Raw genomic sequence first — 27,541 nt, forward strand, 5'->3', positions numbered from 1 at the left:
GTTCTGCATGTCAAGAGCAACGAGCAAAGCAGCACATAACATCTTTACTTTCATACCAAGGTTAGGTTAGGTACCATTTCTCCATTCTATGGCTGACCACAGAAGCTGTTGACTCAGAACAGACCACACTATGAGCTTTCATCAAATGTAAAGCAAGTGAAGAGCTACAAGACACTTGAGTGGGCTTTTTAAACCTTTATAAAGAGACAAATGCTGCTCTCTTAAGGTTAAAACACTAAGTAAACAGCATAGTTTTGCAATTTTGTAGTGTATACAGGGAGTGCAGAATTATTAGGCAAGTTGTATTTTTGAGGAATAATTTTATTATTGAACAACAACCATGTTCTCAATGAACCCAAAAAACTCATTAATATCAAAGCTGAATGTTTTTGGAAGTAGTTTTTAGTTTGTTTTTAGTTTTAGCTATTTTAGGGGGATATCTGTGTGTGCAGGTGACTATTACTGTGCATAATTATTAGGCAACTTAACAAAAAACAAATATATACCCATTTCAATCATTTATTTTTACCAGTGAAACCAATATAACATCTCCACATTCACAAATATACATTTCTGACATTCAAAAACAAAACAAAAACAAATCAGCGACCAATATAGCCACCTTTCTTTGCAAGGACACTCAAAAGCCTGCCATCCATGGATTCTGTCAGTGTTTTGATCTGTTCACCATCAACATTGCGTGCAGCAGCAACCACAGCCTCCCAGACACTGTTCAGAGAGGTGTACTGTTTTCCCTCCTTGTAAATCTCACATTTGATGATGGACCACAGGTTCTCAATGGGGTTCAGATCAGGTGAACAAGGAGGCCATGTCATTAGTTTTTCTTCTTTTATACCCTTTCTTGCCAGCCACGCTGTGGAGTACTTGGACGCGTGTGATGGAGCATTGTCCTGCATGAAAATCATGTTTTTCTTGAAGGATGCAGACTTCTTCCTGTACCACTGCTTGAAGAAGGTGTCTTCCAGAAACTGGCAGTAGGACTGGGAGTTGAGCTTGACTCCATCCTCAACCCGAAAAGGCCCCACAAGCTCATCTTTGATGATACCAGCCCAAACCAGTACTCCACCTCCACCTTGCTGGCGTCTGAGTCGGACTGGAGCTCTCTGCCCTTTACCAATCCAGCCACGGGCCCATCCATCTGGCCCATCAAGACTCACTCTCATTTCATCAGTCCATAAAACCTTAGAAAAATCGGTCTTGAGATATTTCTTGGCCCAGTCTTGACGTTTCAGCTTGTGTGTCTTGTTCAGTGGTGGTCGTCTTTCAGCCTTTCTTACCTTGGCCATGTCTCTGAGTATTGCACACCTTGTGCTCTTGGGCACTCCAGTGATGTTGCAGCTCTGAAATATGGCCAAACTGGTGGCAAGTGGCATCTTGGCAGCTGCACGCTTGACTTTTCTCAGTTCATGGGCAGTTATTTTGCGCCTTGGTTTTTCCACACGCTTCTTGCGACCCTGTTGACTATTTTGAATGAAACGCTTGATTGTTTGATGATCACGCTTCAGAAGCTTTGCAATTTTGAGACTGCTGCATCCCTCTGCAAGATATCTCACTATTTTTGACTTTTCTGAGCCTGTCAAGTCCTTCTTTTGACCCGTTTTGCCAAAGGAAAGGAAGTTGCCTAATAATTATGCACACCTGATATAGGGTGTTGATGTCATTAGACCACACCCCTTCTCATTACAGAGATGCACATCACCTAATATGCTTAATTGGTAGTAGGCTTTCGAGCCTATACAGCTTGGAGTAAGACAACATGCATGCAGAGGATGATGTGGACAAAATACTCATTTGCCTAATAATTCTGCACTCCCTGTAGTTCCGATTTTTTGTTCATGCTGTAGTAATGTTGTACATTGTAGATCATTTTAATTTTGACAGGGTGGAAGTCCACAACTGTACTAAATGATGCACACTGGAATGTATTTCTTTGAGGATGTCAAACCTCCTGCACAATGCTGTAAAAAGCAGCTATAATTAAAACAAGAAAGAAAAAAGAGTGAGTGAATTATCAGCACCTCCTCTCATTTCTTCGCAACTACATAGGAAAAAAACCCAAATCACAGTAAAGTAAAACTAGTCCCAGCATGACTGAACAGGTCTGAGTCTCTAGACTGTTCTAATTTAAATATGATTCATGGTAATAATATAGTGTTATTTCAGTTTCCTAAAATAGATAAGACACTGGTGCAAGACCAACTGCTTGAGATTAAAACAGAGACACGGAGAGAAAACCCCTTTGTATTCACTCCTCTGTTTGAAAGCTCAACCACAGCAATGACTAAGTTGTCATGCATCAAGTCTGTCTATAGTCATCTCTGTGGGTTTCAGGTGCAAGTAGTGTGTGTACAAAAAACAAAAGGCAACAATGAAAGAAAAAAAAACAGATTAGAAAATGGACATGTCGGAGATTTAATAATTGTTACTTTTTAAATTATATTTTGCACTTGTTACTTTTCCTGTTTGCAGAAAAATGGGAAAACAGGCTGGACACAGCCTAGTCTGACTGAATCTGTACTGTCTTTTATCCAAGTCTCAGCTCTTTGCTTTTGTAGATTTATTCAAACATGCATCCCCACTTTAGTCAAAAATTTCTTATCACCTCCAGGTTTATGTTCTTTGCGTAAGAATGGTGTTCTGAAGCAAGTGCAGAGCATTTAAAATGTGACTGCAATGACTTCATTGACTCTGTACGCTGGTACTTGTGCTTAAGTAAGTTGCCCTGTTTCTGTCCTTGGGGTGCAGAACTGAATCAGTCTATTTGAGAAATTAATGCCTGTCCAGTAAGCGGTTCAGAGGGTGGTTAAATGATCCATGATGGATAATAATTTATTTGATTTAAGAGTTGGTTTGGGTGAAGCATTGCATATATATCCACCACAGCTTTCCACAGCTGTAAGTCGACACATGGCATTTTGTGTCATTAAAACAATTAATCTCTTTGTCAAAAATGTTTTGAAATATTTATTTGTTTTAGGGTTCATCGCACTTTCCAAAAGTTCTCTACATTTCTTTCATGAGAATAACAAGCAGAGGCACATGCAACAGCTACTGTTACAGACAAATGCTGCGGTACGCCATTTCTCCGCCCTTTGACCGACCACTGAAGGCGTTTCTTCAGAACAGGCCTCACTGTGAGCTTAAACAGGATATGAAGTGAGAGAAGAGCTACAGGAAGGCTTCAGGAGATTCGTTTTAGCTAAACAACGGATTTTTTAAATGTATACTTATTGATTTGTTCATCATTAGTTTGGACAAGCCACTTGCCCACCTCTGTGCTAAGTGAGGTGTGTGACAACACACTATACCAAAGCTTCATACCTACAGTCAGCAATGAAGCAAACATTTTAAGACATTGACAAAGAGGCCCAGTTGGGGTAGGGGGAGTGATTGACACCTCCTCTCTTCCATCAACAGCTATGAAGAACCACAAATAAGTGTGATAAAAGTGGTCAGTGTAGCTGAGAAGGTGATCATGTGCACTTTTTGTTTATCCTTTAACTACTTTTCTGTGCTGTTTTGGTATGGATAATACTTGTAACGGTTATATAACGTCATTCTACACGCTTTTTTAAAAACTGATAAAACAGTGCTTCAAGACCAGCTTCCTGAGATGGTCGAGAGCGAGACAGGAAGAAAAGCCCCTTTGTACTCACACCTTTTTTGAAAGCCCAACCACAGAAATGCATGCTGCAAAGTTTCCATGCATCATTTGTTTGTCAGTGACGACTGCTGTGAATTTGTTTCTGCATTTCGCTGCAAAAGATTATGTAAAGAATCTTTTTTGGGGGGAGATTAAACAAAGATATCCAGTGTTTTTCGTTACAGTTATCTTAGAATAATTAGAAGCTGGGCACAGCAAAGTGTCAGTGGATGGAGTTTTCTGCATAGCAAAACTCCAGCTTGTATTCATCTCTCTCTCTCTCTCTAAGTAGTGGTGAGGCAGACTAAAAATGTAGGCTGTGAGCGGGACTGTGATATACAACATTCAGATTTCTAGCTTTGACTGAAACTGAACCAATAATGATGTGATTTTGTGCAACCTTTTATAAACAACTACACTGTCAGACCATTATGGCTTGCGGTCAAAAATACATCAGTGCTAACACAAAATACTCCACATTGAAAGATTTTCTACAGTTATTTATTATATTTTTACTGCCAGTAGGTACAGAGTAGTTTTTCCTGAAACCCACACACATAATTTTGGTAATTATTTGATGCAAGTGAATCATTTATAGTGTCAGACTTTTTGCTGCTTTCTTTGTCCTAAAAATAATATAATTAATTACAATTGCATGATGGTGATGACAGAGAGTTTGAGTGTCTTCAAACTTATTATTTCGGTTTAACATAACTAGTGTCTCAATAAATTTGCAGATGCAGTGGGACAAAAAAGTGAACTGGTGAGTATCTAAAATTAGCTCAAGCTAAAGCCTAGCAGCCAGCTAGCAGCCTTCTCTGCCTTAAATCTAAGAACTTTCTCAGCCGTATATCAAAACTTAGGAAACTACATTATTTGAAGTGCTCATAAAATTTAAACCCATGAGTTGGAAAAAAAGAAAGTAAAGAAAGTACAGCTGTGCTGAAGAAAAATTGAGTTAGATAACAAAACCCAAATTTTGTACACTGCCACACTGACTTGATAAATGACAAATGACAAATAAAGAACCTTGAACCTTGAACCTAAATGAGAATTTTACTTAAATCCTCTGTTTTGTACAAACATTACCCAACTTGGGTTTTATTAATACTATTCGATTATTGACTGAGGGGATCATACATCTACAGTTCTTGATGGGTCATATATGTATGAAAAACCTATTTGTGGTACATAAATTAAAATGAACGTGTAATTAACACTTTTTTCCATCAGATTTCCTCCTTCTTTGGGGATTCTCGAGAATCTGGAGCAGTATTACAGGTTATCTGGTCTTTAAGTGATGACGTGATGAATCCTGCTTCCGGGCCCAAACTACTCTGTGTTGAATAAGGCTGTTGTGCTTTTAACATGTTTTAATGCTTTGTATGTTGTTCTATTTAATCTCAACAAGCCCCTGAAAACAGTAGGTCATCACTGTCGGCCTCTCTCAGTTTTTATTACTGTTATTCATTTTAATACTCAGTTTTTAAAGCCTCACAATGTAACTACAGCCCAGCCCATGCAGCAGTATATTAATGACTAACCTTATATTGCAGTTGTTCTCCTGACTGAAGTTTGGTCCGTTTATAGCATCCTGCCATGCGATTGCATTTGTCCCTAACCACACTTTAACCTCACTTTAACTTTTATTGAGTGAAAAAAGTTAGCGTTCATCCTCCAGCTTCACTGTTTATATTATGCTAACATAGCTGTGTCACTAGCAATCAGTTAGCACATCATCATATACTAGCTGGCCAAATGTCACTATTGTTTAGTTTTCTGTCTTCAGCTATGTTGGAAGTGATAGTACGTCTTAATTTGTTTCAGAAATCGCTCACTCAGAACATGGTATATTATATTTAGATGGAAACTAGCAAGCTAACTCCCTGCTAACTTCTAACTCCGTTAAATTTCATAACTTCTGTTTTCATGGATGCCTGGATGTTAAACTTACTTGTTACACCTGGTAGAGCAGCAACACTGATCATTTTATTACAGACAAAAGAATTTAGACAGTTTTTCAACTCTCAGTGATGCCGCAGTAATCGTTTGACCTCCAGCGTAGTTTGGGCCCAGACACAGCTGATGATGTCAGACTTAAAGAACGGATAGAGTGTTAAGAGTTGTAAATCCATTCTTCAAAAAAAAATCTTTTTAACCCAGGGCACCAAATACTGATAAGGTGTCCATTTATGTTGGTTCTTTGATGCCCTGACAGGCAGTCCATGAAGGCACCTGACCTGTTTGGGAGATTTGGATATACTAATTTATTTTTTCTTTTACCTTTTATTGCTGGCACTATAAACTTTTTTTTTGCTGAGTTTCACAAAAGTACGGAGCCCCGCAGGGGACATGGGAGAAAAAAAAAAATTAAGACGGACTTTTGCGAGATCTCGCAAAACTAACTCGAGATCTCGCAAAACTTTTGCGAGATCCCGAGTTAGTTTTGCGAGATCTCGCAAAACAAACTCGGGATTTCGCAAAACTTTTGCGAGATCTCGCAAAAGTTTTAGCCGCATTCTTCGGACGCCGGCTCGAAGCCGACCGGGAGGTCGAGGCACGATGTGCCGGGAAAGCGGTGTTCCTCCCGGCTGTAGTAGGTCTCGACCTCCCGTTAGCTCGAAGCTAACGGGAAGAATGTGGCTAAAACTTTTGCGTTTTTTGCGAGATCCCGAGTTTGTTTTGCGAGATCCCGAGTTTGTTTTGTGAGATCTCGCAAAACTTTTGCGAGATCCCGAGTTAGTTTTGCGAGATCTCGCAAAAGTCCATCTTAATTTGTTTTTCTCCCATGTCCCCTCCGGGGCTTCGTACAAAAGTAACCTAGCACAAGAAAAAAGACAGAACATGTGTCTGGTACATTTAAATCCTTTTCAAATATTCCCATATAACAAGCTGGGAGTTAAGCAGTGCGAGTGTGTTCGCTGTTCGCTGAAAGTCCAGGCATGGTTTATCTGCTTGCAGAGAGCTCTGTTCCCAGATGGAGGCAGTTTACATTGTCTGTGTTTTTCATATTTTATGAACTCAACTGTGGCTCTCTTCCCTAATCTGGATGACTTGTTAACCAATCAGCGTCCAGCGATGCACAGTAAGAGTAGACCTGCTATGCCTCCACATCAAAGTAAGGAGGTGGTTCGGCTATCTAATGAACCTGGGCATCAGATAGCTCGGGCACCTCCTGAGTGAAGTATCTGGACATGTCCCACCAGGAGGAGGCCCAGGGCGGACCCAGGACACGCTGGACATGCTGGAGATCTCTAGCTTGTCTGTTCCCCCAGACAAGCTAGAGCTGGTGGCTAGGGATAGAGAGGTCTGGGACTCTCTACTTAGGTTGCTCCCCCTGCAACCTAAGCACTTACACTTCCGGATAAGTGGAAGAAAATGGATGGGTTAAAACACTGAACCAACAACCTAATGATTAGTTTCATAGCATGCCTGTCAAGTAGCATGCTTTCATAATGGATTGTTTGCCATGGCCAAAGTCAAAGTCTAAAAAATTATATTTTATTTTATTTTAATTTAGTTGTTTAACTTTGACACAGGACAAGCTGGACACGTTGGAGATCTCTAGATTGTCCGTTCCCCCAGACAACCTAGAGCTGGTGGCTAGGGAGAGAGAGATCACTGAACTTAACCAAACAGATCTGTGGATTAAGTTCAGTCATCAGTATCAATTTTAACATAGTTCCACAGCCAAACAAAACAAGACCCTTTTTTAAAACTGCATGGAAAATCTGAAAAATCTGGCTGAACAGTGACACGTAGTCTGTAAAACATGAAGGCTCCTTAAAATCACGGAAATATGAATGGAATAATAAAGCGTAAAATCCACCTAGAATCTCAATTTGAGATCTTTTTAATCTATAAACAGTGGTTGACATAGTAACAGTAATACATAATGTACTTTATGTTTATCATATTGTCTCTTACATAATTGTATTGGATTTAATTTGGAGGTGTGTGTGAAGTTCTATATCATTTCTTCCACATATGCTTCCAGCTGGCACAGTCTAAACCAATCTGTCTTTCTTGCTTTCTCTAGGTTTCAGGTTGAGAAACCCACAAATATAAGATGACGCGTCTTACAATTGGTGTTGTTTCATGTGCTTATGCTGGAAACACATTTGACATTGTTTCCACTTCTGTAATGCAGTGAAACAACTTAACAAGAAGCCAATCAGAGTGCTCTGAAATTGTTTCCTCCCACTCGATATGATTATATTTAGACAAATCATTTAATTAAGTTTGCGTCCCAGCAGTATCAAGAAAGAACATCAGAAATGAGGATTATATTTTATTTGCTGATGCTCAGTGTTGTGTGTAAGTATAAGTAAAGGCCTGTGCTGCTGATATATTTTTGAAGAGTAGATGATTCCATTACTTGTTAATGAGTGACTGGGCTGACTTTTTTTTTGGTTTATTTCAGATTGCTCAGAAGAGCAGATTTTTGAGACAAAGACTGCTCATGTTGGAGCGAATATAAAGCTGACATGCCCCCGCAGGTCTACGGGAACCTTATTTTGGATCAAGCTTGTTTCTGGAAATTTTCCTAAACTCTTTGGAAGGTCATTTAGCTCTCAGAGGGTTGATCAGCGCATTAGAACTGCAACAGAGGATGGAATATTTGATTTATATATTACAAAAGTAGAGGAAAGTGATACAGGAGTTTACTTCTGTGTGAAAACATTAAGTCGAGACTTAATATTTTTGAAAGGAACATTCCTGAAAGTAGAAGGTAAGTAGACAAAAAATATTATAAGATATTTTTATTCCTAAATCCATGTTTGCATATTGTGTGTGTAAGGTTTCATAGATTATTTCTTTATATGTGTGTGTATGTATGAGTTCACTACAACAGAGTATTAAGTCCACACTGAGAAAAATACCCAATATTATTATTGATCACTTTAAGAAGTCAAAATTTGAGATCAAAGTTAAACGTCTTTTTGGAGAAAACAATCCTAACACCATTTTAAGGGAAAAAGTTGAAATGTAGCGAGTTTTGGTTTTAGTAACAAGGACTACAAGGACTCTTTTAGCACATAAACACAGTGTCATGATAAGTGTAAGGACATTGGAAAGGTGGTGCAGAAAACGGCATCTGGTCAGACGGAAACACACAAACTTGTTTTTTGTAGAAGAAGAGTGAATTTGTACAACATGAAATGGCTGGTAATGGACAGATGCAAGGTATCTTAAAAAACATTAAAAGCAATTTTTTACATTGTTTTATTTGTTTCCATTTCTCAGGACCAGAACCTGCTTTCACTACAGCTCTCCCATCTGATCCTGTCCATCTGGAGCACACAGTGACACTGCAGTGTTCGATCCTCCGTGACTTTCAGAATAAAAGTTGTCCCACTGATAAGAGGATGCTCTGTTTAAGTGCCAAATCACATCAGTCACACCTGGATTTAAATTATAGTTGTGTTAATGGTGAAGATGAATATGAAAAGAATCCCGAGGAACTCTCAGCAAAGGCATGTTTCTACAGCTACTTCAGAAACTTCAGCTCTTTTGATTCTCAGAGATATTACTGTGCGGTGGCCACATGTGTAGAGTCATTTTCTGGGGATAAAAAAGGCGATACTGCAGGTAATTCTATCACATTTTGATATAATGCCAGAAACAGAAAATATGTGCATTTGATTATATTTTGGTTTTTTAGCCAAGATTCTGTAATACCTAATCAACTCCCCGCCCACCAAAACCCACCCAAAACAAAACGAAACCCCCCAAACTTTTTAATACTTTTAATCATTTTTAATATCCATGATTTACGTCTTTTCTTTCCATGGCAGCAGTCGACAGGAGCAAATCAAAAAGGGACAACATATTTTTTTACCTGTTTATCGCTACTCTGGCTATAAGTGTGATTGTTATAGCCTTTCTAGTCTATTCCAATAAAAAACTAAAGAAGAATTCACATGTGTACTCTAATGGTAAGCAAAATTACACACACTGTACATCAGTCTGTCAAATCATATTTGGCAAAAGTTACCTCATTTGACTGTTTTATTTCCTTCTCTCTTTTTTTTTTTTTTTACAACTGCAGCTGCTCTGGAAACAAATGTAATTTCAGGTGGTGATCAGGAAATTCCACAGGTAATTAAATATATAAAAAAGCTGTTAGTTATATGCGTGTTTTAATCTCTAACATGTTCTGCTTCCTCAGACAGATGAGGTTACGTTGGTATATTCTACAGCAACTTTTAAAAAAGTGAGTAAATCAGCGGAAAGACATAAAAAACCAACAGAGGAAGACAGCATCTATGCTGCTGTCAAGGCTCCTGCCCTGGATTAACATCTATTATGAGATCTTTTATGTGAATATAGTTTTCCCCTTTTTTGTTATAAATGTACATAAATAAACTTTATTATCTGGATACTTTTTACATTTTAATCAGTTTTTATTAATAAACAGTAAAAAAAATCTTGTTAAAATATTGGTATTGGGACTTTCCAATAAATAAATTGTAAGAATCAAGAATCAGCAAAGGTAAAAGCATGTCTAAGTGGTGCCTTTGTTGTTGTTTAGAAGTGGCCAGGGAAAAGCAAACGATTTATTTTAGGTTGTATGTGAGTCACTAATTTTGCTGCATCAGTCTGGATCAACTGAAGGCCTTCCAGAGAGCATTTATACAATAGTTCAAATACTAATATGCATATTATATTAATATTGCAGTAATTCCAACCTAGAGGTAATACATGTATGAACTAGCTTTTCAGCATCACTTTGATATAGAGATTGACAGACCACGTAACTTTCGCGCGTTGCTTTGTAGGTACCCGTGGCAACAAAATCAAGACACTGCATCAAACGCTAGTATTTCCAGCACCGGTAATCATTAATTCTGCGGTTTTAATCCCTAATTGCATTTTATTTGCCCCAAAAACAGTTACGTACAAAATGACGAAGAACTCGGCAGGTCCGTACAAAGACAGACTTGACGAAAAGGCAAAAAAAAAGGACGAGGCAAAAATCAAAGGAGTGAAAGTGTGAGACCCATACGAGCATACAGAGTGGAGTAAGGACGTTAGCGTGCTGCCCAACTTTCATCACGCACATATTTATTATTATATGGTCCTAAGTGTGAGTGCATACACTCACAAGATGTTTATTAACTTCAGATCCCTGCAACAAGCCCAGGTCCCGTTTACTTTGGTGATTTGGACTATTCCATTTAACAGCTGTTGTTAAATTATTTTCCTTTATCTCGTGTACAGGCCAACGCAATCTATTTGTCGTTTCAGGTTGTAGTGTTACACAACATTTTCAGATCTAATAGAAATAAAATGAGTGTTTCGTAATTCATTCAATTGATTGTCTTTATTTATAACTGGCATTATTGTTTCATTCTAATATAGAATCGTACAAGAAAGAGGCAAAATTGTATTTCATTATGCTTTATTAGCTGCTTCGGTGTAAAACAAATCAACAATGCAAAAAACAACAACAACAACATACTGGAAAACAGTTATTCATGACTTGATTGCTTCAATACAACCCTTGGGCACATATATGCGGGACGTTTCGTGGCTGTTTTGATATCGCTCTCTCTCTTAACCGATCAAATCTCGCTGTGGTAGCAGCTTTAAACTCGGTATGACCCAGGTTGATAGACGGGGCCCAGTCTGGATCACATTCAAGCATTTTGTAGGCTGGTTTTCCTACAAAACACAACAAACATTAGCCCGCAAAGCTACAGTGAACAAAGCAGCATAGCGCAACGAATTCAATTCAAATCAATATAAGACTTATTTGTAACCTACATCAACTATTATGTTATGATAAATTACGTAATAACTACAACAAAAGACTTACCTTTGTGGAAATGCTTGGAGCAGACTAACATGTGAGCTGGAGTGTTCTGAGATGTTATATTTGGTCTTCGAATGGCTGCAATCCAGGCCATCCGTCAGCTTTTTGTTGCATCGGAAACATGGCTTGAACAATTTCTCTTCCACGACGTGGAAGCCGACTTTACCCGTCGGCTTCCCGTGGCTGTCATGCGACCGGCTATTGCAGTTAATAATACAACAGCTTCTTGCCATTTTTTGTGTTTCTTTTTATCGCTGTGTGATAGTTTTCATGTGAAAGCCTGCGTGCGCTAGTACCACTTGCCACGCGTTCCCAGAATCCTTTGCGGTTTTACCCCACAATGACGTCACATTTTCAATCTCTATAGAAGGTTTCTAATTTTCTACCTATTTTCTACATATGTGTTTAATGTGGATGTTGGAGGACATACACAGATCAAAAATGACTCCTCAAACTATTACTGGAGAGCAAGCTAATGTAATCCAAAATAAGCATCTGGTTCGACACATTTAGAAGTAGGAAATTAGAGGTGACACACAGTTGGATACTAGGGACAGGGTGAGATGGAGGCAGATGATCTGATGTGCTGACCCCGAAAGGTACTTTACTTACAATAAAATAACACAAAATGTTAATGTTTGTGGGGTTTTTGTCTTTAACCTGTATGTTTTTAGCTGTAAGCTTTGTATTTTCAACACATCTCAGTCACATTGTGTGTTGCATTAAAATGAATAAAAAGTTACTCACTTAAATCTTTTTAAATGAACTATTTTACACAAAAAAGTTAAATAATAAAAACAAGCCAGGATGAAAACAAATTGTATTCCTTAAGCCAGAGACAGTCCTGAAGGTTTTCAGCTATAAGTCTGACTCGTTCCTGGTGGGTGATTGGATCCGCCAGGGCTGTTCGTTGTCATCAATTCTATTCGTAATTTTTATAGACAAAATTTCTAGGCGTAGTGAAGTGGCGGAAGGCTTTCACTTGGGTGGTCTCAGAGTCTCATCTCTGCTCTTCACGGATGATGTGGTTCTGTTGGCTTTATCAGGTGATGGCCTCCAGCTCACTTTGGAATGGTTCACAGCCAAATGTGAAGCAGTGGGAATGAGAATCAACACCTCCACATCTGAGGCCATGGTCCTTAGCCGGAAAAGGGTGGAGTGCCCACTCCGGGTCAGGGACGAATTCTTGCCCCAAGTGGAAGAGTTTAAGTGTCTCTGGGTCTTGTTCACGAGTGATGGGAAAAGGGAGCCGGAAGTGGACAGACGGATTGGTGCTGCGGCTGCCATCATGCGGACGCTGTACCGGTCTGTTGTGCTGAAGAGAGAGCTGAGTGTAAATGCAAAGCTCTCAGCTTACCGGTCGATCTATGTCCCTACCCTCACCTATGGTCACGAACTGTGGGTAGTGACTGAAAAAACGAGATTGTGGATACAAGCGGCAGAAATGGGCTTCCTCTGAAGGGTGGCTGGTCTCTCCCTTAGGGATAGGGTGAGAAGTTCAGCCATCTGGGAGGGGCTCAGGGTAGAGCTGCTGCTCCTTTACATCGAAAGGAGCCAGTTGAGGTGGTTCGGGCATCTAACAAGGATGCCTGAACCACCAGGCAATATGTTTGAGCCTGTAAGGCCCATTTGTAACATCCTGTGTCCTGTATAGTGTGTTCTATGGAGAGTTTTTATTGTATGGGTAATAAGTTAAGTTATAAGTTAGTGATTATGAGTGGTTAAGAAAGCAAAAATGTTTACTAGTTTTCTCTTTGTAGCCCTACAGAACATGTTAAGTAAAATGATGATGTTTCCTATTGCAAAGGTTAAAAGGTCAATTTAACTGCAGTATCTTATTGGTTTTGAAAATACACTTTGTTAAAGGACCCCAAATGCACACACTGTCCATGCTTATTGCTTCTTTATTTTTGTCCCACACCTTGATGACAGTTCTTTAAGTTTGGCACCTACGCATGCAGCTTCTCCTCTGCACTCCCGTACACACTTTCGTCCACTATGCTCCAGCCTCACTAAATCAACAAGGAAGAGAGAACGAGCTCATTAACAAAACCCTACACACCTGCCCCACCAACCTCCCTGGCACTGCCCCTTGAGTTCACTGCACCACCCCTCTCCTGCAGCTGAGCCAGGGACCACACCCTTGCCACACTTTTTCCCCCCCATTATTCAACAGCATAACCAAGGTAAGAAATAGATTTTGTCCTATATTTCATATTTTATCAGATTTTAAATAGTAAATCTAAAATCTATGGTGTCCACCTTAAATTTGTGGTGACTTAGTGACTTGTAGATTTTAGAATCTGTAGCATTTTAATATAATTCTGTTGTGGAATACAAATGTCTATATTAAATTCCTTCTTCACGATATTCATTATAAAATGGACAGCTGATAAGGTTGCCAAATGGTACTGAATTGGCTTTATTTTACTCTGAATAGAGCCAGAAGTTATGAAATTAACATTATAAGACTGCATGCCTTGTGTGTCAAACATAAAGATAAGATAAGATAACTTTATTGTCATTGCACAGTCATACACAGTACAATAGTACAAACGTGGAAAACTGTCCCACGTCGGGACTACGTACAACACAACACAACACAGTAACTTAAGTAATAAAAAGAAGAATAAGTGTATGTTTATTGCACAGTGTTATTATTGCACATTATTATTATTATTATTGCACCTTGTTATAAATATAAATATTATTATTGTCATTCTTGTTATCCCCCAAAAAGTCCAAGGAGGCAGCCAAACAGGTCAGGTGTTAGCATTGATTTAGGGCTATTGCCGTGTTGTAAAAGCTGTTCTTGAGTCTGAAGCACCTTTTTGTGTGCTGTGGTGCACCCGTTTGGTTTTTTAGCCGTCAGAATTGATGTCTGAAAGCTAACAAAGATACCCAATGGATTTACTATGCCAAGTGGATCATCACGGCCTTGCTGTTTTGGTCCATTTGATCGACCTTTGTTGTTATAATTTATTTTATTTTATTTTCAGTTGTTACAGATGGGACAGACATGGCTGGGGGATAGGAAAGGGAGAAAGAAAGATGAAGGAACAGAAAAACAGAGGGGAAGGGGGACAGTGAGAAAGGACACTTAAAACGAAAAAAAAAATCTCCCAGATCACCTGTTGAGAGAAAAAAAAAAAGAAAAAAAGAGAGAACAAGCAAAAAAAGAGAGCAACATAATAAACACAGCACCATCGCATTAATCTAGCTAACAGTAAATAACAGTAAATACTAAATATTGAATGTTGTTGTGCAGCACGCAGGACCGACAGCGCACAATGTGCTTTGAGGTAGCAGCCAACAAAGGTGTAGTTTGTGTCTGTGCACACCTGCGTGGATCAGCGCGCTTATATTCAAAGGGTTTCTCCACGTAATGATCTGCTAGAGCGTGTGGGGAGCCATAGCCCCGTAGCCCAGGGCATGAAGCAGGCATGGAGAAGATCCAGGTCCCTGACGTCCAGAGACCCCAGAGTGCGAGAGCCCAAGGATGACCATCGGAGGGGCATCTGTGCCACCCTCCTGGGAAGAGCTGAGGAGAGCCCCAGATGGGGGGTCACCTAGCAGCCACGGAGCAGAAGTCAGTGGGGGCTCTAGTGGCGTGCCTGCGGGCTCTGCCGGTAGCCAGCTGTGCCAGAGTGAACCGAGCCAGAGGCCGGAGGCCTGATGGTCCCCCACACCCCGGAAGAGGCCCGACTGAGCCACAGGCGCCAGGCCCCGCCATGCAGCCAGCGGGAGTGAGCCGGTACATACCTGAGGGCCCAGCCCCAGACACCAAGAACCACCAACGCACCGACACCTGAGGGCATCAGCCACCGGCAGGAAGTGTGGTGAGGGGGGATAGGCCTCCATACTTTGGAGGGCCTGAGATGTTCCCAGAGAGGTGGAGTCTGAGATCCGACCTGACATATAGACACAGACAAACAGGCACACACAGACACAAACGTGCATTCCCACGCTCGTGCACACATATACAAATACTCTGCACTCACCAAACGTAAAGACAGACACAAATGGACATTGTACACCCAATCACACTCCCCAAACATACTCTATACCCCACGTCCAGGTACCCTCACCCCCAGAGGAAGAAATTGCACTTAGACCCAGGAGATGTTACCCTTTTCCCCGGGGTGGAGACAAGCAGACCACCCCCAGCCCTGCAGCAGCATTCTAGTTGTGACCATGGACCATGCGGCCTGCTAGCTCAATAGCCGAGTCCAGAATTATGGCTGCAGCCAAGTCTCTGTGAGTAGTACAATGCTGCTGTCCCGCACACACTTGTTGACTGCAGTCTGTAATCTAAGTTCATCTATTTTGTTGTTTATGGATCTGACGTTGGAGAGGAAGATACTTGTAAGCTTAAATGGTTGTTTCTTTAGCCGTGCTAGCGGGCCAACCCTGCAGCCACACTTTTGCCTCCTTTGTTTACGTTTCCTCTTTGGGAAGAACCAACCATGGCGCCCCTGGAGTTCTTGTTATGTCCTCCGGAATGCCGTGGAAGTGGTGATAGTCTGATGTAATGTTCCTTGCACAGCGTAATCCCAAACTCAGAAGGTCCTGACGACTGTAAGTAGAATCTACTCGATGTATAGTAGTAAAAAACACCCACACATATACACGTAGAAAAAGTAAAAAACAAAGCACCGAACGTGAGGAGCAGTGAGTCGACACAGCACAGACATCTATCTGGCCCATGCTAAAGCTTTGCAAAATGTGAACTTCTGCTCCATCATGGCCCTTCCCACTACACCAGTGAGTGTGAAGTAATTAGCTAATCGATAAACAACTAAATGACATAAAAAGTTCTTGTTGTTTTAGAATCTTCTACAGAAATTTCTGAAAAAGAGACATTTTATGTCAATTATGTTAATTTGTCCACATTTTATTTTATTTGGTAACGTTGTAACACCAGGTGCCCTTCTTGATGCAGCCCATCCATTTTTCCGGCATTGGGAGTAGCATGTGACCATCTTAGGCTGGGTTTGTGTCTCCTCCCTAGTCTCGAATCAATGATTAGAATATGTGAAGTATTTTATCTTTTTGTGATTTGTAAACCACAAACCATAAATATGCTACTTTTTTTTGTCCACTGCAGTTTTCACACTTCCATAGTGAATTGCAAGAAAACCAAATAGCAGGATATCTCTTGCTGGAAATATGTTTAGCCCACTAAGTAGCTCTGAGATTCAATAAACGATCTGTCATCAGAAAATGGCACTAAGTAATTTGTACAAGCTGTAGTTAAGACCAAGTTAAGTTTTAGAATTCAGGAACTTCTAATGGCTGTATACATAAATGCATGCAACATTTATGTAAGTGTTTTCACTTTTAGGTAAGGCAGAGCACCTAAACCCAGATAAACCTAGAGCAGTGCGTTTTAGAATTAAATTCAAAATCTTACTTTTAACTTATAAAGTGCTAAATGGCCAGGCACCGGACTATTTGTCTGACCTTGTGCAGCTGTATACGCCCTCTAGAGCCCTTCGATCAAGTGATCACCTACTCCTTACTTTACATAAGTCTAGGATGGTTCATAGAGGAGATCGGGAATTTGCAGTTGTGGCACCGAAAATGTGGAACGATCTACCTCTCCACATTAGAAAGGCCCCAACTGTTACTCTTTTTAAATCGCATCTTAAAACATATTTTTTTACTCTGGCTTTCGAAACAGTAGGAGAGTTACCAATTCTTTTATCCTAATCTGTTTTTAATTTTTATCAGTTGTTGCTGTTAATGTCACTGTTTAATTGTTATGTTGTACAGCACTTTGGTCAACGCCCTGTTGTTATTAAATGTGCTTTATAAATGAATAAAATGAAATGAAATGAATGAAAATGAACTTTCTAAGATGTTTTTATTATTGTACAATTGTCAACTTGAGCTGACGTCATGACTTAACCTAGTTTTGCTGAATAAAGTTAACCACGCAGGAAATGAAAACTACGGTAATCTATAAGTGAAAGCAAACTTTGATTTTTTTTGTATTTCCTTTTTTTTTTTTTTTTTTTTTTTTTTTGTCTTTGCAAGTGGAAATAATCAAGTAAATTAATTCAGAAACACTTAAATGAAAATTGACAGTAGCGGGAACAAAAGACTAGTAAAATCATTTGGAAAATTTGCTGACAGATTAAAGCAGAACATGAATATTGGATAGGAAAACTAAAATAACTATAAATGAGCGCCTAACATTTTTTGGGAAAGAAATTTACTTCATCAATGAAATAATGTGCAAATGAATGAGGAAGAGATGATTTACTGCTCAGAAGCCTGGAAGAGAGCAATGTGACAGGAAGTGCCCTTGAATCTATATTCTGTGATAACCAATCAGATTCATCTGACACATGTGACATAAAAGGTTTGTGCTAAAATACCTCCTACACTGACTGAAATACCTACAAGCTCCCTAAAAAGCGATGTTGCCAAGATGATTGTGATATGGCTCGCACTGCTTGCTATTCATCAAGCATGTAAGTGTTTTTATATTCTGGGTGTTTTTTCCATACATGTATGCTGATAGCATGGTGGTTTCCTGTATTATTGTGACTTAATGGTTTAGATTTTGTTTTGTTTTAAATTAGACACACTTATTCCAGTAACTACAGTTCAACTCGGTGAACCTGCAACTTTACTATGTGACCTGCCTAAGACCGTGTACAGCCGTAGAATCGACTGGTACAAGCAGAGTCCTGGAGACACTCTGCAAACAATTTGGACAGTGAAGGACTCTGCAGCACCTGTCTTTGCACCGGAGTTCAACAACTCAAAATGGGATGTTAAGTATGACAAGAATTTGAGCAAACTGACCATTTTGAGGACAAGACAAGACGACGAGGGAATGTATCACTGCGGATTCACAGAGTGGCTCCAAGATACCAAATGGACTGCGACATATTTGTTAGTAAAAGGTAATAATGTGATTCTTCTATAAAAGTTTGCTTCAGCAGCTAAAATTGAATACTAAAGAAAATAATTTATGAATGAGCATGTTTTGAAAACATTAAGTTTACATGTAAGATACGTTTGGTCTATATTTTTGAAAACTCAAACTATTTGTCTTTTAGTTTACTTTATAATCACATTTATTAATATATTTATATTACACAGGAAACACCCAGAGAACATCGAACTATTCTGTTGTTCAAGAGAAGATAGCAACTCCAGGAGGCTCAGTCACTCTTCATTGTTCACTCCTCTCTAATTTTGATAACAATACATGTTCCGGAGGTCTCAGTATGTTCTGGTTTAGAGAAGGATCAAATCCATCTCATCCTAGCATCATCTACACTGATGGAAACAGACATCATAAATGTGGGAATAGCTCTGCGACTCAGCAGAGTTGTGTTTATCAGTTCAATAAAAGTATTAGCTCCTCAGAAGAAGGGACTTACTATTGTGCTGTGGCCACATGTGGGAAGATATTGTTTGGAAAAGGAACTAAATTGCAAATAGGTATGATTTTATTTATAAAAATAAACCATGGCATATAGGATTCCTTATTATTGTCAGAATTACTAATTGTTTCTCTTGATTGTTTCTGGTTTTCTAGAGCAAAGAAGAGGTTCTGAATTTTCTGCACTGGTGATAACATTAGCCTGCTTGGCCATTTCTGTGATTGTCAATATTATTTTGATCTGTTGCCGAAGCCCAAGAGCATCATGTGAACAATTTAAAAGTAAGTGTTGTTGTAGGAGTAAGTTTTCCTTTAATGTGAGAAAAACTAAATACTCCTTTAATTTAAAATTCTAAATCAGACAAAATAGATAATATTGCTATTTTTGTCACCGTAACACACAGAGAAAAGCTCTTCACAAGCAAGGCAAAGTGATTTATGCCAAACAGTGGACAACAGTGTAAGTACTATGACCAAATCTTTTTGTTTTTACTTTATTAAAATGATTCTATGAGGTAAAAAAAAATATTTTATTATTTTGTATAGGCTGAAAGTGGACATGATCTAAACTATGCTGCTCTTCACTTCTCTGGAAGGAAAGCTACATCTACAAGAGGAAAGAAGAAGAATGAACTGGAAACTGAAGAAAGTGTTTATTCTCAAGTTAAATGCAAAATGTAAAAGTGTATCTATGAGTGTCGGTGGGCTGGTTTATAGTAATCTTTTTCTAAAAGTAAACTAATATAAAAACTGAAAACATGATGTTTCCTGCTTGTTTGTCCTAATTATTTATGTATAATATTATGATTTATTAAATGAGTGGTATGATGTAGTATATTATAATGATTTCATCACACTGATTGTGAATTACTTCAAATTAACCCTTTAAGACCTACCATAGAACCAAGGCCGCCAGAGCTTATATTATATTTTTACATGTTGTGGAGCCATTTTTGGGAGCATTTCAAGTTGCTATACATCAATACAACTGTTATAGCCCATATTTTAATAATATGTCTGCATTAAGTCCATAGTAACTACATAAATTGCAAAAAAGTGCAATAAACTACAAAAAAATTGAAAATCGTTTTTTTTTTTTTTTTACATATATTTCTACTTGGAGAAATTTAAGAGGTTTATCCCTCAAAACTTTAAATACAAAAAAGTTGCAAAAAATAGTTTACAACAACAGAAAATTTATTTTGAGTGTCTTCATAGTTTTATTTTTGAGATACACCAATTTTTATATACTGCAGGAAAAAACGAAAAACAATCCTATGATGCAAACTTGCAAAGAAAACAGCATGTGCATCAAAATAAACTATTTCCAGCAGTGCAATTTGAGTTCTAAGCATCCCAGCAACTATTCAGAAAAGCATAAAGTCAAACATGACTTATAAAAACACCAGTATAGGCTTTTAAGGCCTACAAGTAAAAAAAACTACATTTTCCGCGAAAATGACGTCACTTCCGGTTTCGGGCAGGTAATGGCGGACATGCGATCGTTCGCTGATGTCTGTTTCAATGTGGGAAGTGTTACGAACAGCTGATCGGATCGGCAAAGCGTGTTTCTGGAATATTATGTTTTTGTTCCTGCAAGCACTTTTTATGCAATATTTGCAAAGCTATATGTGGAAGGAAACCGTGACCTAGGACAAGCTGATCGCATAAGATGTAAGTACAACTCCTCCGGTTTCCTATGCAAAAAAAATCATTGCGCTAGCTTACGCAGTTGTGGTTCTACAGGGATTTAAAAATAGTTACGCAAAACGGAGCGTGCCCGCTCCGACCAGCTTTAAAGGGTTAATAGTTGCTGTGGTTGATTCACCTCAGCCTTCACATTCCCATGACAGCACTAGCTGTTTTTATGTCAGCCATCACACCTAAAAGTGTCAGATACCTTAAATAACTGCTTCAATAGCACAATTTAAAAAAGGGCTTGTAATTTGGGGGGGGGGGGCGTATACATCCACACATGTACGTGCACACACACATGTATGGATGCTAGCTTTACTAACATCCTCTCGCCCACCAGCTACACAGACTCCAGTGGACATCCCAGCACAGAGCTAGACCTCCACACCAGTTTGTCAATCCTGTCCCTGTTCGTGCATCCGCTCACCCAGGAGGCCTCTGCATAGAAAAAGGTGGATGCTACCACAGTGTCACAGAATGTCCTTAGCATAGTCCTGCAGTTTCTGAAGGACCTCAGTCTCCTCAGCAGATGGGGTCGACTCTGGCCCTTTTTATACAGAACATCTGTATTTGTAGTCCAGTCCAGTTTATTGTTCAGGTGAACATCCAGGTACTTGTAAGAGTTCACTGTCGCAATGTCTTTTCCTTGGATGTTCACCAGTGGTGTGATGGTAATAGACTTCAGGAGGAAGTCTATTACCATCTCCTTCGTCTTCTGGCATTGATTTGGAGAGCGTTGATCTCACTGATGACCCCCCTGTATTCCTGGTCATTTCCGTCTGACCCAGTGTTTGAGTTTTTGGAGGGGTTTGCTTTTTGTGATTTTTGTTTAGGCCTAGCTCTTTGGTAATACTAGTAGGTTGCTTTCATTTGCCATGTAGTATAGCCACTGTTTCTAGTCTGTTTGTAATTTACTTTATCTTTCTGTCTCCTTGTGCCTATCTGGTCTCCATTGTCCTGTCTCTGTGGTCCTTGTTTAGTTCTGTCAAGTTCATATGTCTTAGACTGGTCTTACTGTTAGTTACTTTCTGTTTTATTCTGGCAGTCTCTTGAAACTTGTGCATTAGGTTCAGTTTTTCTTCCTTTGTCCTCGTCATTGATTAGTCATTTCAAAAATGTTCTCTTATGTAAAAATTGTCTGGGTCCCTCATTCCTCATAATGTGTCTGTCTCTGTGTTTTTCTTGAGTCCAAGTTTTCATTTTGTTTAGCTTCTGCCCTACCCAGTTATTGTTTTTGTTTCTTGTCGGTTGCACTCTAACAAGGGTTTTCAGTTATTTCTGCCTCCTGATTCCTGCATTTGGGTCAGTGAAGAAAATCAACAAATAAAGTGAAACAGGTGTATTTGATTTGCTTTAGTTTTTTTTCTGTCTGTGTAAAGTTTTGTTCATTGTAAAAACATGCATAAAATAAGTTTAGATAAACACAAAATGTGATCAACGTGTTTATGCAATAAACATCTCTAGACATACATATCTAGAATAACCCACAGTGTGATTTTAACTGCAAAATGTTTTAGAACCTAAAATACAAATTCACATGACACGCAGTATATACGCCTTCCCCTTTGTTCCTCTTTGGCCACATTACATGGCAGCAACATCTGACTGTTAGTGGTACTATAAGGCCTTAGGACTAACTAAGCATCACTTAAAGCCCATAGTCTACCTGAGTTGCTGACAATGTAGATGCTGTTTTGACCACTATGTACCGATTTTCTCCTGTCGTGAATCTCAGATCATCGTAAACTGTTTTTGGAGCAATGAATATACTGTATTCAAATGACCTCACCAAATTGCAATTGAATAGAACACTTGGAAATTCACATCATGGATTTGTAGCTTGCAAATCTGTCCAAATAATTTCTTCACATATGTGGCCAAAAGGCAGTAGTAAGTCCCAACATTAGTGTAGTCGTAAAGATGCAACAAAGACGTCTCTTCTCAAGGACATCTGTTTTCTCATATTAATTGCGTCTATCTCCACTATTGTAGACAATGTTTAGATGATATTTATAAGTTCCAGCTAAATCAGAAAGATTCTGTGTGTCACGGCGGGGTGCGCCGATAAGTTTAGTTTACAGGACCCAGAAGCAGCCACTGAAAGGCGGAGTTGCTGGCTGAACAGAAGATGATCCTTTATTTGGATGTTGGCACGTGAAAAAGCATGAAGCTATGAAAACTAAGAAAACTGTGAACACTCAGAAAACTAAAGGACTAAGAAACTCAGTGAAAATACTATGACAAACTATGAACACTGAGTAAACTATGACAAAACACTATGGAGATGCAAACAGACGACCTGACAACGAAACATAGAAAACACTTAAATACACACATGAGGTGATCAGGGGAAGTCGAGACACATGAGGAAACAGCTGACAAGGATGAACATAACGATGCACAGGAAATGTAAACTCAAACACAATGACATGAAAACTGGACTTTCAAAATAAAACAGGAAACAAGACGCGGACATGACAACCTGAACTTGACAACTTAAGACACAGACATGAAACACATGAAGGGCAAGGGAGACTTAACAGGGGTGGAAGACACAAGGGGAATCTAATAACAAAGAACTAGAACAACCTAGGCATGATAAAAAATGAACTTAGAAAACCTGAAGGGCTTAAACATAAACTAAAACTCAAAACGCTGGGTCAAAAGACCCAGGATTGTGACACTGTGGATGTTTCTTCTTGTTAAAAGAGAGTTTTTTCTTCCCAGTATCACCAAGTGCTCATAGGGAGTCATGTAATTCTTGGGGTTTTCTCTCTAATGTAAATATAAACCGCTTACAATACAGAGAGCCTTGAGGTGATAGTTGTTGTGATTTGGATTTTTATAAATGAACTAAATAAAAAATAAATAATTATACAATGTGGGAATTCTCAAATGCAAAATTATTTTCTGTTATTCTCCACAAATCTATTTGACATGTAACTTCTCACTTTAGAATATTTTTGTGCAAAATTAAAGAGCTCTCACATCCTTGATGAAGAAAAAGCACTGTAGCCTAGAAAGCCATCTTGAGGCTTGTACTTGTTGTGGACCTTATGTCACGGTCCTGTGTCTGTGGACCTAGTGTTTATATGTTTCTGGTTTATGAATATTCTTTGATATAGTGTTTTTCATGGTGTAGTTGTTTGTATTTCTAGTTTCCTCAGTTATTCTCTGATTATATTTTGTAGTTTCTAGTCTTTAGGTTCTGTTACTGTGCCGCCCCTGTATTCCACCTTTCATGTCTAGTCTCCCTTGTCTTCATGTTCGTTTATCTCCTGTGTCTGTTTTCTGTTTTTCCTTTCTGTCTTGCCAGTCGGTTATGTTTCCATGTCATGTGTCAAGCCGACGTCTTAGTGTGTGTCTAATGTTTCCTGTTTTATTTTGATAGTCTCTTGTGTTTAGTTTTCCTTCTGTGGTGGATTTTTGGAGGACATGTATACCTATGTAACTATATACACTATATATCTATCTGCACTGAACATATATATTTTAACTTTCACATAGTCTTACACACAAGACATTTTGCTTCACCGTGGTTTATTAAGGTTGTACAATAACAGGGCAATTAATGCTGTTGAGCTCTCTTGAATAACTCACTCTCCAGCTCCAGTAACTAACTCCCCCCTAATACACACAAAATGTCTTTCATGCAGCACAACCAAAACAGTAACATTGTAACAGAGATACTGAACACATCATGATAAAATAACCTTAAGGATCCTCTGTTTTCTGCTGCCTATTGTTGAACTGTCTGCTCATCTTTCTGTGTCAGGTTTTGCATTTAAGGTTTTTGTACTTTTCTTTATGCACCTAGTGTTTTCGGTTTAGCTTTTCCCAGTTTAGGTTTTGTTAGTTTAATCTTAGTCTTCTTTTGTTTTTTTCTATTTTTGTGCTGCCAGAAATAAAGGCTCATTTTTGTTTATATTCAAATTCGTCTCCATTGTCTGCAATTGGGTCTCCACTCTCCATTCTCCACCGTCCGCTGCAGCCGATGTGACACCTTATTGGTATTTCACTGTGTGAAAGAGGTGAAATGATGGTATTAGATAAGACTTTAAACACCTCTCATTGGTTTAAAAAAATCACATTTGGCTCATATTGGGTTATAAGTTCAAAGTTAAAATAATGACAAAACTCAAAATGACAGATTTTCATGTTACACTGAAACCCCCCAGAGTGGTCTACTACAAAGCATGCTCAGCAGTACTGGGTTTTTGATGGTTTAGTTGGCTCTGCAAAACTTGAATCAAAGAAAATGTGTTACCACAATAGTAATAAACAGTTTTGTGCTGTCACAGATTTTTAGTCTCTCCCTCTTTTCACACAATGCAGGACAATACCCGTGTGGCAGGAAATAGGCTTTGACTGTAAAGACTGCGATAACCAATCAGATAGTGATGGTCTGGGTCGCATCATCTCCCTCTGTCACTGAAATATCGAAATGTTTTCAAGTAAAGACATTGCGATGATGACTCTGGTTTGGGTAACACTCGTTTTTCTTCTTCACCAAGGAGGTGAGTTCTGTCTAATTATGAACTATTTTCTTTTTGTCATTTAAGAATCTGCAATGCACCTAGATGTGTAATGGTTAATGTTTTTTTTTCCTATAGTGTTTCACATGTGTTTTGTTTAAACTCACTGCAGATATGCTGGAGCAAGTGACCACAGTTCAACTTGGTGAACCTGTAACTTTGACATGTGTTTTACCTCCTGGTGATTTAAGCAGTAATATTCACTGGTACAAGCAGAGAGCAGGGGAAGCTCTCAAACTGATTGCGACACTGCGGCAAACTGCACATCCTCAGTATGGACAAGGGTTTAATGCCTCAAGATTGGAAGTAAAAGACAATAAAAACATCAGCAGTCTGACCATATTCAGGACAATCCCAGAAGATGAAGGAATGTATCACTGTGCAGTCATGGAATGGAGTGTGAATAATTGGAATGGGACCTATTTGTTATTAAAAGGTAATTATGTGATTGCAGCCTTTTGGATTCACTGTAAATACTCAACCATCTGACAATAACTTTTTCAAATGGTTGGGAAAAATAATTATAGATTATATATGAATTTAATAAATCGTAGTTTAAACATCGTATTAGGTATTTTAATGTGTTTGCAAATCGATTCCAAGTTTTCCTTTTCGAGACGCACCGTTATCATTTATTTTTCAATAAAATTTGAAATTGTGTTTAGAGGTAATTTTTAAACACTGTTTTTTGTTATTGCACAGGAAACACCCAGAGAAACGTTACTGTTCGTCAGTGGCCAACGGTATTAGATCCAGTCCATGCAGGGGATTCTGTGACTCTCAACTGTTCAGTCCTGTCAGACTCTGGTAACAAGATGTGTCCTGGAGATCTCAGAGTCCTCTGGTTCAGAGGACAAAACTCTCATCCAAATATCATCTATGTTGATGGAAAGAACCAAACTGAATGTAAGAAGCAATCAGACACTCAGAAGAGCTGTGTTTATCGCTTCTCTAAGACGGTCAGCTCCTCTGATGCTGGGACTTACTACTGTGCTGTTGTCACATGTGGAACGATATTATTTGGAGATGGAACTAAAGTGCAAATAGGTATGATTTCTAAAAAATAAAATCATGGCATAATGCGAGTATGTTTAATTAAAAGTGATTATTAATTCATTAAATAGGCATTACGAAATTTGATTTCATGCTCCGAGTAATTTCATCATGAGGAGAAATAAAACATCATTTATTTTTAGTCATTTCTAACTTTGTTTTTGACTTTTATTGTCATTCCAGAAACCAGCATTTGCTCTCTGATGGCCAGTATAGTTATTTTTCTGCTGTGTGCTGTCTTCGTTCCCATTGTTACTGCTGTCCTCACTTATTCGATCAGAAAAAACAGCAGTAATCATTGCAAAGGTAACTTAAGTTACTCACAGTTCTCTATGAAAAACAAATGTTAATTAATCTTACATTTGAATCAATTGTAATGTGTATGTTCAATAATCAAGCCACTGTCCTGCAGAAAAATTGTAGCGATCAGAAAAGACAAAAGGTAACGTATTTATTTGTCAGATTATTTTCGTGAATCTAAAGTGATTTTTTTTAAAGATTGTTTACATTTTGATATTTCTAATATTTTTATGTACCCCATTTCCCCAGAATAAGGACACGTCTATGTTTTCTGCTGTTGTCTTTACAATGATGAAGGCTGACAGAGGGAAAATAGAGGATGCAAAGGCAGTTGAGAAGCAGATCTACATGGCCAAGGCTTTTGGATTGGATTAGTTCTATTTACCCACCTTGTGAAATTATCTAGCGGATGTTTCTTTCTTTATACATCATGTCGTCATGACACATGTCACTGCCTATCATAGCAGTGGGTTTAAATGTATTGAGATTAACTGCATTTTAATATAGATGTGCGCACATGCATACGCCTCAGTATAATCCCTGACCTGCAACACTGCCAGTCTAGTCTGGTTGGGAACATTTATTGCTTTTCTTGGTCGTTTTTCTCTCTGTCCAACTTTAAAAAATGTGAAAATAGTAGATTTTTTGTTGTTGTTATTTTTTTATTGTTTAACCAAGCTTCCTGTTGATATTCCCATTGATATTAACTTTTAAAAAAATGATCGGCTTACATTTATGCAGTTTTATTACTTGGCTTAATTTGATTTTGTATTGCTACTAACTGTACTTTAATGATCTGTTATAGAACTAAAGATGGACAAGATGATGTATTCAACCAGATGAAATAAATGTACAGCAATACGTTGTTAAAAATAGCTTATTTCATAGCTTTATTATTGTTGTATTCTTCTTGTATTAAAATCTCTTAAGACTTTTCTTGTTATTGTGTTTGTCATGATTTATAAATATCTCAAAATTTTCAGTTCAACTCAAATTTGTTGCATCAAATCACCACAGCAGGCAAAAGCCTACAGCAGGTGTTGAACTCATTTTACATCGTGGGCTACATACAG

General features: G+C 38.6%; 2 protein-coding genes and 1 long non-coding RNA gene across 3 annotated transcripts; all 3 read left to right on the plus strand.

Annotated features, from left to right (window-relative positions):
* Positions 1 to 8,111: 8,111 nt before the first annotated feature.
* Positions 8,112 to 9,597, plus strand: LOC146392934 (uncharacterized). The gene is made up of 3 exons (XR_014797138.1): positions 8,112 to 8,396; positions 8,912 to 9,256; positions 9,463 to 9,597. It is a non-coding gene; the product is annotated as an uncharacterized LOC146392934 (long non-coding RNA).
* An 8,309-nt stretch (positions 9,598 to 17,906) lies between these two features.
* LOC146392935 (uncharacterized) lies at positions 17,907 to 19,877 on the plus strand. The gene is made up of 6 exons (XM_084907881.1): positions 17,907 to 17,962; positions 18,074 to 18,400; positions 18,600 to 18,944; positions 19,042 to 19,167; positions 19,290 to 19,345; positions 19,432 to 19,877. The coding sequence occupies exons 1-6, from the start codon at positions 17,920 to 17,922 to the stop codon at positions 19,564 to 19,566; spliced, it is 1,032 nt and encodes a 343-aa protein (XP_084764007.1). The 5' UTR covers positions 17,907 to 17,919; the 3' UTR covers positions 19,567 to 19,877.
* A 5,174-nt stretch (positions 19,878 to 25,051) lies between these two features.
* LOC146392936 (uncharacterized) lies at positions 25,052 to 27,312 on the plus strand. The gene is made up of 6 exons (XM_084907893.1): positions 25,052 to 25,097; positions 25,228 to 25,551; positions 25,818 to 26,162; positions 26,352 to 26,474; positions 26,567 to 26,610; positions 26,718 to 27,312. Exons 1-6 carry the CDS (start codon positions 25,052 to 25,054, stop codon positions 26,841 to 26,843), a joined length of 1,008 nt encoding a protein of 335 aa, XP_084764019.1. The 3' UTR covers positions 26,844 to 27,312.
* The last annotated feature ends 229 nt before the right edge of the window (positions 27,313 to 27,541 follow it).

Source organism: Perissodus microlepis, chromosome 2 (assembly GCF_051167445.1).
Source record: "Perissodus microlepis isolate ML-2025 ecotype Zambia chromosome 2, ASM5116744v1, whole genome shotgun sequence".
Classification (NCBI taxonomy): domain Eukaryota; kingdom Metazoa; phylum Chordata; class Actinopteri; order Cichliformes; family Cichlidae; genus Perissodus; species Perissodus microlepis.